The sequence below is a fragment of the Grampus griseus genome (assembly GCF_964374135.1).
Source record: "Grampus griseus genome assembly, chromosome: 14".
NCBI lineage: Eukaryota > Metazoa > Chordata > Mammalia > Artiodactyla > Delphinidae > Grampus > Grampus griseus.
In genome coordinates this window covers 86,972,983-86,989,040 of record NC_139008.1, presented here as the reverse complement: position 1 = coordinate 86,989,040, position 16,058 = coordinate 86,972,983, and the positions used below count along the sequence as shown (strand labels likewise).

At 57.7% G+C, this 16,058-nt stretch overlaps 1 protein-coding gene across 1 annotated transcript in view; it reads right to left on the bottom strand.

The window, feature by feature from the left end:
- CDH4 (cadherin 4) overlaps nucleotides 1-16,058 on the bottom strand; it is a gene marked incomplete at both ends in the record, with an annotated part of 544,743 nt that overhangs the window by 40,224 nt on the left and 488,461 nt on the right. Inside the window, one exon of the mRNA XM_082671247.1 lies at nucleotides 5,806-5,978. Coding sequence (XP_082527373.1) covers nucleotides 5,806-5,978 — 173 coding nt within the window. The remainder of the gene's footprint in view (nucleotides 1-5,805; nucleotides 5,979-16,058) is intronic.

Sequence of the window (16,058 nt, the reverse complement as noted above, 5' to 3'; positions counted from 1 at the left end):
ATCCATCAATAATGCATCTGGCTGGCCTGCCCGAGAAAAGCATCAAAGATCCCCGCACCCTGCGCGCGCTCAGCCCTCTCCACGCAGGGCCGCCGGGACACGCAGCCAGCGGTGCAGCTTGGACCCCACCGTCCGCACTGCTCCCGGGGCTGGGTCAGCCTGTGCCCAGTGCCGAGGGTCACTGCTGGGAGACAGAGCACACCAAGGGCCGGGCCTCCTGCCTGGGTCTGGTTCTCGTGTGCTCAGCCCTCGGGTGTCCGCCCAGGGCCCGAGAATGTGACTGGGGACCCACGAGATGGGCCCTGGGGGGAGGAGGAGCCCCAAGACTGATGACCTTGTTCACTCAAGTGCATCGAGACTTATCCCAAAAGGCTAAGGGAGTGTGGCCGCCGTGGAAAACTGGCTGCAGGTCCTGGGAAGTTACATGTTACGCCCTCAAGTCCACAGCTAGGCGTGCACCCGAGAGAACAGCAACAGGCGTTCAGGCAGGTGCTGTACCTGTGTTCGCAGCAGCACCTGTCACGGGGGAAGCAGCCCAAACACCCACCATCAGACGAGGGGACGAGCGAAGCGTGGCCTGTCCGTGCGGCGGAAAAGGAGGGACGCACTGACCCCGGCTACAACGTGGATGAACCTCGAAAACGCGGCGCTCAGCAAAAGCGGCCAGACCTGCAAAGGCCCTGGGGCAGGGGCTCACTGTGGCCAGCGAGCGGGGAAGCGGGCGCTGGAGGGTGGAGAGGGAGCAGGGGCCACGTGGACTCCACTCTGGGGAGATGGGCAGGCACAGGAGGGTTTGAGAAGGCAGCGACGACCGGATTGGCACGTGGACACGATCGCCTGGCTGCTGACTGAGGACAGACTGTAGGGCGGGGGCGGGGCTGGGAGAGCGCCTGGGCGGGCGCCATCCTGGTCTAAGCAGGAGGTGGCGGCAGCTCTGGCCCAGTGCCAGGGTGCGGGTGACATGTAAAAAAGGAAGAAACAGGGTACCTCGATGGGCCAGCCAGGTGAGTTTGCGGACAGACTCAGCGGGGAGGGGGTCCTGGCCACTGAAGGGTGTGGGGAAGCTGCATGCTGGGTCCTACACGTGTCGTCGACAGAGTGAACACGTAGGGACGCCCTTCGCTTCTGCCAGGAAGTACACATGCTCCCTTTCCTTGAGACGCACACTCAGCAGCTGGGCCTCCTTTCCACTGGCCACTCCAGGGTCCATGGACCATCTGAGATTCCCAAAGCCTGGACACGGATCCCCCCTCGTACTTGGGACAGTTTTGAGGGGCATCCAAGTGGCGAGAAGTCAGACGGACTCACAGTGGGAGACGGTTCCCGCTTCAATTCTGGGCCAGGAAAAGCTCAGTCTGGGGCCAGTGTTATGGGAGGTTAACCCTCCTTATGGAGACCGAGAGAGGAAGGGGCAGGGGAAGAAGGGAGGGAGGGGGGAGGCCTAGGGTTCAGATCTCGGAAAGGACACGCTGGCGGGCGGAATCTCACACACCCCGCCTCCCCGCAACCCCCGCCCCAGCCAGCAGCCCAGCACAGGCTGAGGGCAGGGAGCCGCCTGCGTTCAAATGCCAGCCTTCCCTTCCCTGCTGTGTGACTCTGGGCAAGCTTCTTCCCTCTCTGTGCCTCGTCTTATCCATAAACAGAGACTACACTGAAGCACCTGGATTCCTGAGCAGAAAGAGGAGAGGCGGCGGCTGAGGCAGGAGGAGACCCCTGGGCATGTGTCCAGGTTTGGGACAAGCAGTGCTGTCCCCGCTGGAGCAGGGCCCTCATGGCAGCGGTGGCGCCAACAGCTACCACTTCTCGAGCAGCTTCGACGCACCAGGCACGGAGCCCAGCCTCAGGCCTGGCCCGGCCCCCCGAGCCTGTGGCAGGAGGGAACCCCCAGCAGAGGAGATAAGCCCACGTGGCGTCTCCCCTGCACTGGGCTCTGCAGGAACTGGGCCGGTTCAGTGAGAGCAGAGGGAGTCAGGGAGGCCTCCCTGAGGAGGTGACGTCTGGTGAGAAGATGGAAAAGACCAGACGGCCGGAGAGGGGAGAGCTCAAGGCTGAAGGCTGCGTGGTCGGGGGCAGGCCACGGGGCGCCGGGGCCTCAGAGCGCTGGTCCTGCCCGCCACCCTCCCCCGCTCCCTCTGTTCGGGGCTGTCCTTTCCCGGGCTGGGCCCTCCCAGGCTGCCCACCCCAAGCCTAAGGGCTCGTGGCGCAGCGGGGAAAGTGGCCAGGAGGAGCGGCCAGCGGCTGTCTCACGATCATTGCAGCCCACGGTCCGCGGACGCACTAGTTAGTACAGACTTTCACTTGACCTGCCTGAGATCCAGCAACCACCTGCTCTGGGGGGAGGTGGGTGCACAGCTGGCGTGACTGGCCCAGCGGCCGCCCCAAAGGAGCGGCCAGGCCTCCGGGCGGGACTGAGCCGGGTGGAGGCCGGAGGACGCAGGGTGGAGCCAGGTGCCACCCGGCTGCTTCCGCCCACTCGGCGGGGCCGGTCCCTCCGGCGCCGGGCAGCCAGGTGCCGCGCGGGGGCGCAGGGCAAGGATGGGGAAGGAGGGTCACCGCTGGAGCCGGGAGGAAGGTCCACGCGATTCTGCAGCGACCAAGAGCCTGAGACAGTGGGTGGCTCTGGAGGTCCTGGGTCTGCGTTAAGTGAGGGACGAGGCCACCAGGCTCCCTGAAGTGAGGGTGCACTGCCTGGCACACCCACCGGGATGTTCCCCGGCCTGCGGTGTCTGCGGAGCAGGTGTTCAGGTTCGCTCCCGGGGAAGGAGGGGCCTCCAGCGGCCGAGCGAGTGCTACGGCTTCCGCTCCAGGGCGCGTCGTGTCGCAGCGACAGCCCCGGCCGCTTGGTGCCGGCCACACTCACGGGACCTGATGGCTCGCCCAGCCGGGCAGGAACCTCGCACGTCATGTCCACCCGCCCGGCCAGCTCCCCGTGATCTGCAGGCCCGGCTCTCGGGGACCTTGCTGCCTGTCAGCCCCTCCCTGCCAGGTGCCGCTGTGGCACTGAGGAGGAGGGATCGCCCACCGGGCCCAGAGTGGGGTGGCTGCCTCAGGCTCGGTTGCCAGACGAGGCAAAAAAAACCAGGGACCGTTCAGTTATATGTAACTTCACACAAACAACTGACAATTTTTGGTATGAATAAGTCCCATGCAATATTTGGGACACGCTTGCAGGAAACACGATCTGTGTTTGTCTGCAGCTCAGATCTAGCTGGGTGGCCTGTGTCTCACCTGGCAGGGTGGAGCCTCTCCTGGGGTGCCCCCTGGAAAGGGTTAAGAATCCAGGTTGCCGGGGGCCACGCCTCTCTTGAGACGCTGCAGCCCTGGGCAGTTGAGAGCCCCTGCAGCCCTGCCTGTCTCACCTGGAAAGAAATGCTACTACTGGAACTTCCCCCAGGGCGGTTTCAAGGACTAAGATGTGATAACGTGCACTGTACAGTGCCTAGCCCGCACTGACCTCCCGTGGGGTCCCTGGGGCACCCCGGTGTCTAGAACAGGCTCTGCCCACGGGCGGGAGCTCGGCACACGCTTACAAAAGAATGGAAAATGAGTAGCAGAAATGCCCACGAAACGTTGGCGGTATTCCTCCTCCCACTGCTCCTGGCTGTCTGTCCCTCCCTCCACACCTGCTGGTTTGTTCATAAATAAATGCGAACCGGAACGGCCTGCACCCCACCTGTTCAGGGAAGCAGGGGCGCGGCACCCAGAGCCGCCCTGCGTCTTCGGAACCGGCAGCTTCTCTGAGCTTTCTGAGGTGGGGCCTCTCCCTGCTCTGCAGACTTCCAGAAGGGTCCTCTGGGTGCTGCCCCTTTGTCCTCTAGACAGAGGCCCCAGAAATGCCTCTTTCCTTCTCCAAGGCCCAACATCACAGCCAGGCTCCCAGCAGAGCCGTGCAGCCGAGCTGCTCTTTATCTCTAACGGAGGTCCGGGTGCTCCGGGCCCGTGGGCTGGGTACCGCCTGCTCCCCGCCTCTCTGTTTCCTGAACTTGAAGTCCACACTCATCAAGCAATGAACAGAAGCTCCTTAGAGGTGGCGGAGGCCCGTTGAGGCTGTGCCGGGCAGCGCGCGGGGATCTGCCTGCGTGGGAGGAGGACAGGCCCCTCTGCTGCCGGGCTGGGGCCTGAGGCCGCTGGGATCTTGGACTTCTGGTCCCCAGAACTGTCAGAGGCTAATTTCCTTTGTTAGGACAGCCCTGGGACACGCGTACAACTCCCTTCCCGGGACAGAACAGGGACATCCCTGATGCTCCAGGCCCAGCCCCCACCCTCTGTGGACGGTGCGCGATGCTCTTTCTTTATAACCCACTCCGCTGCCTGAATTCGTTTATCTCGTGGGGACTAATCCCTCTTGCCTGTTTCTCCCTCTGCAGAGTGAGCCCCCCGCGAGCGGGGACACCACTCGCCCTGTGTGCTGCTGTCGGCCCCGACCCTCGGCAGCCTCTAGCGCAAAGTCAGCGCTCAGTGATCGAGAGGAGGAACCTGCTCAGTGGGATCTGTGATCGCTCGGAACCAGTTAGACGTCTGGTGTGCAGCGTTCAGGAAAAGCGGGTCCTTAGTCCCAAAGAGAAGAAAATATGATTGATTCTATCAGCCTCCAAGGCTCAGAGCAAGGCCACCTCTTCTGAGAAGCCTCCCCTGATTTCTCCATAGTCAGCTCCATTCATCTCACAACACCACTTTGTGGACACAATCCACTGCCTACACACGTGATCCACTGCATATACACGTGATCTACCGCATATACACGTGATCTACCGCATATACACGCGATCCGCTGCAATACACACGATCCACCACAGGTACACGTGACCTACTGCATATGCACACACGACCCACTGCCTACACACGTGACCCGCTGCCTGCACACGCGATCCACTGCAGCACACGCACTTAGGTTCTGCTCCCCGCCCCTGGCCCTGGGGCAGCCACCGTCTAACCAGCTCCACATCCCCTATGCCTCACACAGCACTCTGTCCCCACATCTGCTAAGTGAGGAAGGAGCAGGCGGGGCACTTGCCTGTGTTCAGGGGTCACCGTGTCCAAGTTCAGCCTTGACCCCGGACCTCAGACAGGAATTGCCTTGGAGCAATGCTTCCAATGCTGACCATGGAGAAGGACGTGTGCATGCGTGTGCGAGAGCACGTGTGAGTGTCTGCATTCATGCACAGGCCCCGGTCATACCTCACTGCTCTCCCGAAAGGTGTGAAGACACCCTGAGTGAGGCTAGAGGCTGGAGAAACACTGTGGTACAGTCTTCTGGGGGCAATGGGGATGCCCTCCCTCCCGGGGCAGGTCAGGGACCCTGGGTGGGGAGAGACAGGGGATGGTTCGCCTCCCTGACGGCCCACCCCATGCGGCGTCACTCTCCCCTCCGAGGGACCACCTCCCTAGCTGAGGGCAGCAGGCTTCTAGAAGCTGGACGGAGCAGCTCCTCATTCCAAGGGCCAACTGCAGGGCCCTGTCCGGGCCGAGCAGGCGCCCATCACGGTCCCGGGGAGGGTCCTGGGGCCTTGCTGGATCCTCTGGGACGTGAGATGGAGGCCCCGGGTCCGCCCGAGGCCTGCTCTGAGCCCTGGGGTTCTGGCCCACCTGCCCCATCGCACAGCTCCACTGACACGGGTCCCAGAGACGTATTTACACTGTGCAGCTTAAGCCCCGCCGGGCACCGTCCCTGCCAAGCCTCGCCCAGGCGGGACCACGTGGCCCAGTGCCTGGAGACACCCTGCTGTGCCTAGTGGGAAAGGTCCCCCCGCCCCAGCAGCGGCGGCAGCACCAGCGCCCCCCGCCCCCCCACGGCGGCCTCCTCACCTCTCGGTCCAGGCCGGCCGCCACCGTCACGATGTCCCCTGTCTCGCTGTTGATGGTGAACATGTTCTGGGAGGGGCTCTGCGGGGTCTGGGTCACGATCCGGTAGCGCACCATCCCATTGGCCGTGGTGCCGTCGTCAGCGTCGCTGGCTGTGACGGTCATCACGTAGGTGCCTGGAACAGAGACGGCAGCGCACGTGGGACTCACCAACCACACCCACTGTGGGCCCGCGCCCGCACCCTGGCAGACGTCAGCCGGGACCATGTCTCCCCGGAGGCTGGACATGGTGTGAGTCCTTCCCCTCCCACGGGCTGAGGGCCTGCCAGGCCCTGGGAAGTGCCCCGTCCCTCCCAGCCCCACACACTCCTGCAGAACCACCGGCGGGTTTCTTGCCGAGCTCAAGTCTGCTCTGAGGTCATCAGCAGGCAGAGAGATGGAGGCCCTGGAGGAGGGGGAGCCGCCTGGGGACAGCGGAGCCAGCGATTCTGGCTCAGAGCCCAGCACTCTCCCTCCTGAGCCACACGGCCCAAGGCGCTGGCCGGCAGCGTTTGCCGAGGATCCAGATCCCACGTGGAGGACTGCACGGCCGCGACTCGGCACGCGGTAAAAAACAGGGCTGGGTGTACAGAAGGGGCACAACAGGCACTTGAGGAAGCTAAGTGAGAAGAGCCCCCTCGGGGGTGGGGGGAGCTGTGCACACGGGGCACAGGGGCAGATGGAGTAGTAAATCCAGGGTGCGCGAGGACACGTGGTCACCTGCACCTCCGAGCCCGGGGCAGTGAGCCGCCCACGCCATTTCCCATCCACACACCAGGGTTGAGGTCCGCAGGTGACGCTCCGGCAAGGTCCCCTGACTCCTGAGAGCGGCACGTGGGGCTCCTACTGGCATCCCCCTTTCCCCACGGCGGTAGGCCCTGGCTGGACAGCACACCCCTCCCCTGGCCACAGTGATCGGGTCCACGGTGGGCATCTTACTCTGTCAGGGCCTGTGATCAAGGTGGAGGTGCTCGCAGGGTTACTGGGAAACCAGCGTACTGTCCCTGCTGCTGGCCTCGGCTGGGTCAGCGTGTGAGGCTGGGGCTGTGGTCACTTTGTGCCACAAGGAAGGAGAGTGAAGGACAGGGCCATCTCGGAGGAAACAAAACCAAGAGGGGCTCTGGTGAGCACCGCCTACCGGGCAGCCCCTGGGTCAAGCGGCACCTGAAGCTGTTGCCTCCATGCTTAAAACAATTAGGGCTTCTTTTACAAAGCGGTTTTAGGCTCACAGCACATCGAGGAGACGGTACCTTACAGACTCTGTACCTGAACCGATAGATTCCCCTTCCTGCCTCACGTCATTTCAGTTTGAGCTTTCGTCGCCTGCAACCCAGAGCTCTGACTGGCACGGGCGCCCGGCCCTGTGAGCGCCCCTGGAGCCAGGCATGGGGCCCTAGTCCTGAGCTGCGTGTCCTTCGCTCAGCTCTATGTTCCCAGGGCCCACGGGGGGAAGGAGTGTGGGCACCATCCTCTTGGGGGCGCTGGCTTAAGCTGAGACTGAACTGGGCTTGGGGCTTGGCTGTGCAGCCGGGCCTCCAGGCCTGCTGGGATCCAAGGTGGTGACGGGTGGGTGTTTTAGTCATCAAACATGCACTGGGCAACCTGCTCTGGACCGGCATGGTGCTAGGAACTGGGCAGACAGTGGTGGAGACCCTTGCGTGGTCCGGGCAGGGAGCCTTTTCCAAATCCTCCCAGTGTTCTGGCTGCGCGGATGTGTGCGCAGAACAGGTCCTCCTGCCTTCCCGCGTCCAGCCCCGCCGCAAGCAGCGAGGGCCTGACTGCGAACTGGCTTTAACTTTCAGCTTTTACTGAATGAAAGCTTCTCAAAGCAAATGCATTCGATACAACAGAAAGGAGAGCAAACAGGGACAGGAAAGTGGAAATCTGTCTACAGGGCACAGGTTTTCTATTCTCATCCACCAATCAGAGAGGAATGGGCCCAGGACCAGACTTTTCACACTGAAAGGACGGGAAGTCCCAGCCTGGGTGGGGCGGGACGCTGCAGGAAGCGAGGGCCCAGGAGCTCCAGGCCCGCAGCGCCTCCCTCCCCCGACTTGTTCAATCCACAGATTTACATAGTTTTTATCAAAATGTAATTCATGCATCAGAAAATTCACCCTTTTAAAGTGCACAAGTCAGTGCAATTGTCAACAGGGCGTATCTAACTCCAGAACTTCTGTCACCCCCAAAGAAACCTGTATCCGTTAAGAGTCGCTCCCAGGGCTTCCCTGGCGGTCCAGTGAGTGAAATTCCACACTCCCAGTGCAGGGGGCCTGGGTTCGATCCCAGGTCGGGGAACTAGATCCTGCATGCCTGCCGCAACTAAGAGTCCGCATGCTGCAACTAAGAAGTCTGCATACCACATGCTGCAACGAGGGTCCTGCGTGCCGCAACTAAGACCCGGCACAGCATGCACGCATGAATGAATGAATGAATGAATGAATGAGCTGCTCCCTCCTCCTCCCCAGCCCCCAGCAATGCTCATCTACCTTCTGTCTCCAGATTGGCGTTTTCTGAACACAGCTCATAAACGGGGTCATATACTATGCGGCCTTTGTGTCTGGCGTCTTTCGAGGAGCCTAACGTTTTCAAGGTTCACTCCTTTTTATGGCTGAATGACATTCCAGTGTGCGGGGCTACTCAGCCCACAATTACTGAGTGAGCACTTGCTGTGTGCAGACACCAGGCTCTGTGCTCAGGACGTAGGAAGAGAACAAGCAGATGAGGTCCCACCCCGAACATGCCAGTGAGGACAGAGAGAACAAACAGGGAGACACAGATCATCACCAGCTGCAATAAGTCCTTGGAAGGGGGAAGAACGCTAGCATGAATGAATATGTAGAATAATGAGGTACGTGGGGTGCTACGGAGGAAGCAGGGATGACCTGAGAGATGGGGGTGGTGGGGTAGGGAGGGGACGGGGGGTACTCTGGGCAGGAGGCCAAGGCCCTGGGGCAGAGAAGAGCTCCAAACGCTTGAGGAACCGGGGAAAGGGGGCATGTGATGGGGCTGGAGGTGGGCTGGGCCCACGGCGAGGATTCTGGACTTTATTCTAAGACCACAGGGCAGTATTTTCATCAGGAGAGCAGGTCAAATTTATGTTTTGAAGACACGTAGAGAACACAGACTGCATGCAGCCAGGAGTGCGGGGGGCGAGGGTTGGTAGTGGGAATGCTAACTCATTCACCGGATTTCATGGAGAACTGGTTGCAGTCAGACCAAGATGTTGCAAACCCACTAGGACATTTATTCATTCATTCAACACGTCTTTATTAAGTGTCTTCTAGGGGAAAAAATATGGAACTTCAGTGTTTTGAGAACCTCAGGAAAAACATTCATCAAACACACCCACCTAACTTCACGCAATGGCTATTCTCAAACAGTGTGCAAACCCAATTTATTTTATTTTATTTTATGTATTTTTGGCTGCATTGGGTCTTCGTTGCTGTGTGTGGGCTTTCTCTAGTTGCAGCGAGGGGGGCTACTCTTTGTTGCAGTGCATGGGCTTTTCATTGCAGTGGCTTCTCTTGTTATGGAACATGGGCTCTAGGCATGCGGGCTTCAGTAGTTGTGGCATGTGGTCTCAGTAGTTGTGGTTTGCGGGCTCTAGAGCACAGGCTCAGTAGTTGTGGCGCACAGGCTTAGTTGCTCCACGGCCATGTGGGATCTTCCCAGACCAGGGCTTGAACCCGTGTCCCCTGCATTGGCAGGCGGATTCTTAACCACTGTGCCACCAGGCAAGCCCTGTAAACCCAATTTTAATGAATTTAATTATCAGTAGAATTTCCCCAGAGGCATTAAGTATTTAAAAGAAATCCAGGAGGTTCTGTTTTTAGCAAATGGTGGACAATGTTATTTTAAACCCATCTTCCTCCTGAGGAAAACTAGAAAAACCGGACCCAACGTGAAATAAAAACACCTCATTAAGGGCACTAGAGAGATACAATGACACAGACTCAGGGAGGGTGGGGCAGGCCGGAAGGGAGAACCCGAGACTGGGGGCCATCTTTCCTCTCAAGACATTTGCTGATTCCAGGGACTTCCTTGGCGGTACAGTGGTTAAGACTCCGTGCCCCCAATGGGGCCTGGGTTTGATCCCTGGCTGGGGAACTAAGATCCCACACGCCACAACTAAAGATCCTGCACGCGGCCACGAAGATCCCACGTGCCGCAACTACGACCTGGCACGGCCAAATAAATAAATAAACATTAAAAAAAAAAGACATTTGCTGATTCCAAATCGGCTTCTGACAGCTGAAGAGCTACATGGAGCTTTCAACAGACTGATGGGAATGGGGGTAAAAACACTGCGCTTAGGGCCTGCCATATGAGGGTGGAGCCTGGAAAATGCTCGCGTCTTTGGGTTGGACCCGGAAGGGCAGCGCGCTGGGAGTGAGGGCGAACAGGAAAGGAACCGTCCTAGCCGACGGGGGCACAGCTCTATTAAGGTGACTTAGGCTCTGATATCTAAGGTTACCAGACTCCCTGTCAGGAGCGAAAGCACATCTTTCATAGACAAAGGTAACATCTTACCCTCAAGTCACCTCTACAACTTCATACACAAGGCACAGTACGTCACGAACCAGGCACACAAGAAGACAAAACCTGACTGAAAACAGAGACAAAGAACTGACCAGGACCAGACCAGGGGAGATTCCAATAACAGAGTCATCAGATGCAGATTAAAAGCAATCAGCCAGAGAAGCTGAAGCGCACCCCCAGATATTCACATGGGACGCCCCATTCTAGGCCCCCACTACCAGCCCCCACCAAGGCACACCTGAGCCCCCTTCTCTACCATGAAGCTCCCTGGTCCTCTGCCCGCCTTCGAGTCTCTGCCTGTGATGGTGGCTGGTGACCCCCCTGCTCTGAACACACAGCCTCTGCTGGTTCCCACTGGCTGGTCTTCATTTATTTCCACGTTACTGTTGGAAACACTGGGTGAGGGACTCTCTCTGTCCTTTGCTGCACAAGCACGTGTGGGTCAACAATGGTCTCAAATAAAAAAAAAAGTCCCTGACCTGCGAAGCTCACATCCAGTGGTGCAGATAAGCAAGGAGCATGATCAACTAGTACGTGACACCGAACGCCTGACAACTGGGTGTTGGCTAAACAAATCGTGGTACATTCCCACGACGGAACTGTTTAAAGCCAGAATATTTCGTGACGCTTGAAATGTTCACGATATACAGCAAAACGGAAAACAATCCAGTTTCTAAACTGTGTTCTTTAATATAACATGTTCGTGCAGGGAGATAAGACCAGAGGGATCTTTGACGAACGTGCTCATGGCAATCTCTGCGTGGCAGGCAAGATGGGAGACTGTGATGTTTTTCTTTGTGATTTCCTCTGTCTCTCTCAAGTTTCCTCCAAAGATTATCACTTGATTAACAGAAGGTAAAATGTTACTTAAAAAAAGAAATAAGGCAACTGATGGGACTTTTTCTTCAGCCTTAATCACAATTTGGTTTCTTTCAAGAAAGATTCTGGAAACTTGAATGGTCCATGGCCACCACTCCGTGGTCAGGTGACCCATGCATGCCCAAGTGCTCTGAGCCCAAAGGCCAACGGGCAGGGTTGCCATGGAAACAAACCCAGATGAAATATACATGTGCAAGGCCCTGGAACTGAGCAAGGGCCCCGTGATTCTCACTTCCTTCCTAGAAGAAGAGAGTGGGGCGGAGGCAGAAGGAACTCCTTTTTGAGGCCTGGAGAGCTGCCTGGGGGAGGTGGCCTCCACTCACCGTCTGGGCACTCGGCGACGCCTGCTGATCTGGGGGCCAGGCTCTGCCCTGGTGGCACCCTGCTTCTGCCCCCTTGCCCATGTCCTGTGCCTCAGTCTCCCCCTTACACTTGAGGGTGCCCCTTCCCGAACCCTCCAGCAAGTGTTCAGTGGCCACACCACGTCTCGGGGTGTGAGCAGGGCCAGCCTCCGCGTGTCTGGGAAAGCGTGACCCTGGCATCAAGGTCCCCCTGATCCTCTCGCCTTCTCCAGTGGGGGCGGGTCTGGTCCACAGGCAGCCGTGAGCGCCCAGCAGCCGCAACGCCATGGCACACCTGGGCTGCCCACAGGAGGGAGGGAGCGACTCAGCCGCGTCACCCAGCTAAGCGCTCTGCCAGGAACCACTCACTGCAGCAGCATCGGTAGTAACTGGAGAGTTAGGTCTCGCCCCCATCACCTGGGCTGTGAGAACGAGGAGAAAATCATCCTTCTAGGGCTTTCTCTGGAGGCCTCGTTGGGCCTCTCCCCCTAGTAGAGAGGCCTGCATTTTTCTTAACGAAACTGAACATCACTCTGTATTTTCCTCTGAGAGGGCATGCTGTCCGCTGCCCGAGACGCCGGACATCTCTTCATAAATCGCGCCAGCAGGAAAAGGGGGAGAAGGCAAACTCTTGGTTCTTCTGAGGAACTCGTGTACAAACGCTGCCATGCGCCTTAAAGGATTAATTTCACAAACCTTAAATTGCAGTTTAATTTGAAAACGAATTCAGCTCCATAATTGGCTTTCCGCTCAAATCACTGAGGCTAAAGATTTAAATTCTCAACACGCAGATGACTTTCAAGTATCTGGCGCCATCTGTGCATCAGTCCGTGGCGTTAATCTCGGGGGACTCCGCCAGCACAGAGATACAAGAAATAAATAACCGGGGCCCGCTAATAATCTATTTAAGCAGAAACTGCATTACACAGATGAAGGTTTCTTTGACTTCATTTGCAGCACGTAGATTTCTCTATTTAATATTTTAAAGCACATTAATTTCAAAATTTATAATATAGGCCCTCACACAGTTACAAGGGGTTAGGGAAAGCACAAATTCCAACTAGAGCCCTTTTGTTAAAAAATAGTCAACACACTTGAAAGGCTTGAGAGATGCCAGGAGACTGGTCAGGCTGCCTCTGGGCAGGAGGTGACACCGTGAATCCCATTTCCAGCTGGAGAAGCCTGTCGGAAAGGGCGTGGACCCATGGCTGCTGCAGAGGGAAGGGGGCTCCAGTTATGAGGACGTAGCCCCGATGATCTTGAGCATGTAGTCCACAGGCCTCCTGGAGCCTGAGGATTGTAATGTGAACGCCTGTGATCCCACCCTGTTACTTCACCATTAACCAATCAGAGGATTTTGCACGAGCTGATCACGTACCCGGGGACCGCCAACTCCCTTACCTGGCCTTTCAAAATGCTCTGCTGAAACCCTCTGGGGAGTGCGGGGTTTCTGAGCACAAGCCACCCGTTCTCCTTGTTTGGAGCTGTTTCAGGAAACACCTGCACTCTCCTTCACCACAACCTCGTGTCAGTAGGTTGTACCGTGCGGGCGAGCGGACCCGAGTTTGGTTTGGTAACACCTGTCACTGGCTGTGTCCTTACTTACCTGTTCTGCGCCTTCGTTCCCTCATCTCCAAAGTGCCTGTGTCACAGGACTGTCAGGTTGCAGTAGGTTACCCCATCGGGAGGCCTGAGGACAGGACCCAGCATCTGGAGGCCCTTGGTCAGTGCTGTGTTTCTGCGATGGCTGCATAATCAAAGCTTCAGCGGAAGGTGCGCCCCTTGCAGGGGGAGCCTGAGGCCTCCTGCAGAGACGTGGGGCCTCCCCACTGCCCTGAGTCAGGTTCAGGAGCTCAGGAAGAGCAGAGGGACAAGGCAGTCGGGGCTCACAAGCTTCAGGTCAGGGAGCCCAGTTGTTTTTATTTATTTTTTATTATTTTTTAAATTATTTATTTGGCTGCTTGGGTCTTCGTTACTGTGCACGGGCTTTCTCTAGTTGTGGCGAGCGGGAGCTACTCTTTGTTGTGGTGTATGGGCTTCTCATCGCGGTGGCTTCTCTTGTTGCGGAGCACAGGCTCTAGGCACGTCGGCTTCTGCAGTTGTGGCTTGTGGGCTCTAGAGCTCAGACTCAGTAGTTGGGGCGGACGGGCTTAGTTGCTCCACGGCATGTGGGATCTTCCCGGACCAGGGCTTGAACCTGTGTTCCCTGCATTGGCAGGTGGATTCTTAACCACTGCACCACCAGGGAAGGCCCCTCAGCTGCTGTTTTTAATCTGTTGTTTCCTCTTCTCAAAGGAGCAGAACACAGCCTTTTATTTTATTCATTTATTTTTAACATCTTTATTGGAGTATAATTGCTTTACAATGGTGTATTAGTTTCTGCTGTATAACAAAGTGAATCAGCTATATGTATACATATATCCCCATTCCCCTCCCTCTTGCATCTCCCTCCCACCCTCCCTATCCCACCCCTCTAGGTGGTCACAAAGCACCGAGCTGATCTCCCTGTGCTATGCGGCTGCTTCCCACTAGCTATCGATTTTACATTTGGTAGCGTATATATGTCCATGCCACTCTCTCACTTCGTCCCAGCTTACCCCTCCCCCTCCCCGTGTCCTCAAGTCCATTCTCTACACCTGCATCTTTATTCCTGTCCTGCCCCTAGGTTCTTGAGAATCATTTTGTTTTAAGATTCCATATATATATGTTAGCGTACGGTATTCGTTTTTCTCTTTCTGACTTATTTCACTCAGAACTCAGCCTTTTAAGATGTGCTTGCACCCCGGAGGGTCACCCCGAGGGGCAGGAGGGCTCTTGCTTCTGATGAAGAAAGCCGCCCTAGGGGAGGGCCTCCCAGGGTTTCAGCATCCACCCTGCAGTGCTGCCCCTGGATCCAGCTCTGGGAACAGGACTCGGGTCCAGGGTGAGTGGGCACCTGATGGGGAAGCCGGCACCTGGATGGGCTCCTGCAGCCCCTCGGGGCCCCACCTTCTCCTCTGGGGCGCCCTCTGCTGCTGGGTGCTGGCTGGTCAAGGCCTGGCTGTGGCCTCACCCTGGGTTGGCCCCTCCCTCTCCCCTCTCCTGTGCATCCTCCCTCCCGCCTCCCAGATGCTTCCGGGATCCAGCAGATCCCTGAGAGGCACGTGCACCAATACCTCCCCATCAGCCCTGGGGACAGGGGCCCAGCCCAGGCTGGGAAACTGCCACTGTTCAGACGTGGCCAATGGGGAGCTCGTGATGATTCAGAAGAACGCATGTCTGAGGTCTAGCCTGGCCATCAGGGAGACCAGCAGGGTGGCCCGAGGGACGCTGGAACGTAACATAAAGGACAGCTGGTTTTAAGTGAGTCTTACGGTTCAATCTGAGGTTCAACCTGACAATGTACTTGCTGGAGTTGGGAAAATGAACTAATATTTTGAGTAAGAACGTTTAACAATATTAAGTTAATACCCGTTAATATTAATAACACGATTAACGATAGCACAGGTGTTGGGAGCCTCAGGTGGGCGCCCTCAGCTGACTCCAGGAGGTGGGCGCTACCATTACTTCCATTTAACGATGAGACAGAGGGAGTAGCTGGCAGAGGCCCCGCCACGCCGCATGCTGGCCACATGGTGGCCGGCTGCCTGGATTCTGAGAAGCGTGGCTGAGTGCCACGCGACGCCACCTGCCAAGTGCACAGTCCACCTGGGGAGGACACAGGCGACAGCCAGGGTCTGAACACTTAACGCGCCGTCCCAACAGCCTTCGACTCCGCCCCACGTCAAGGCTTCCCATGGAGCCGCAGTCACCCAGGCAGTGCGGGGCTGGCAGAGGGACAGACACGCAGATCAACGGATAGAAGCAGAGAACCCAGGAACAGACCCACAAATAGGCCCAACTGAGTTCTGACAAAAGTACAAACGCAGCTCAATGAAAGACGTTCCAACAAGCGGTGCAGGAGCGCCTGGGCGTCCGCGAGCAGAGAAACGACCCGGACGCGGAGTCTCACGACCTTTAGAGCAAAGCCTACAGCATCTGCACCCGGGCGTCCACGAGCAGAGAGACGACCCGGACGCGAAGTCTCACGACCTTTAGGACAAAGCCTACAGCATCTGCGCCCAGGCGTCCGCGAGCAGAGAGACGACCCGGACGCGAAGTCTCACGACCTTTAGAGCAAAGCCTACAGCATCTGCACCCGGGCGTCCGCGAGCAGAGAGACGACCCCCCCCGGACGCGAAGTCTCACGACCTTTAGGACAAAGCCTACAGCATCTGCGCCCGGGCGTCCACGAGCAGAGAAACGACCCGGACGCGGAGTCTCACGACCTTTAGAACAAAGCCTACAGCACCTTCAGGACCCAGGCCCTGGGAAGAGTTCTCAATACTCAAGCCCAATCCATCGACGGAAAGTGGAAAACTGGACTGCATCAAAATGAAAATCTCTTGCTCCCAAAGGATGCCATGAAGAGGATGA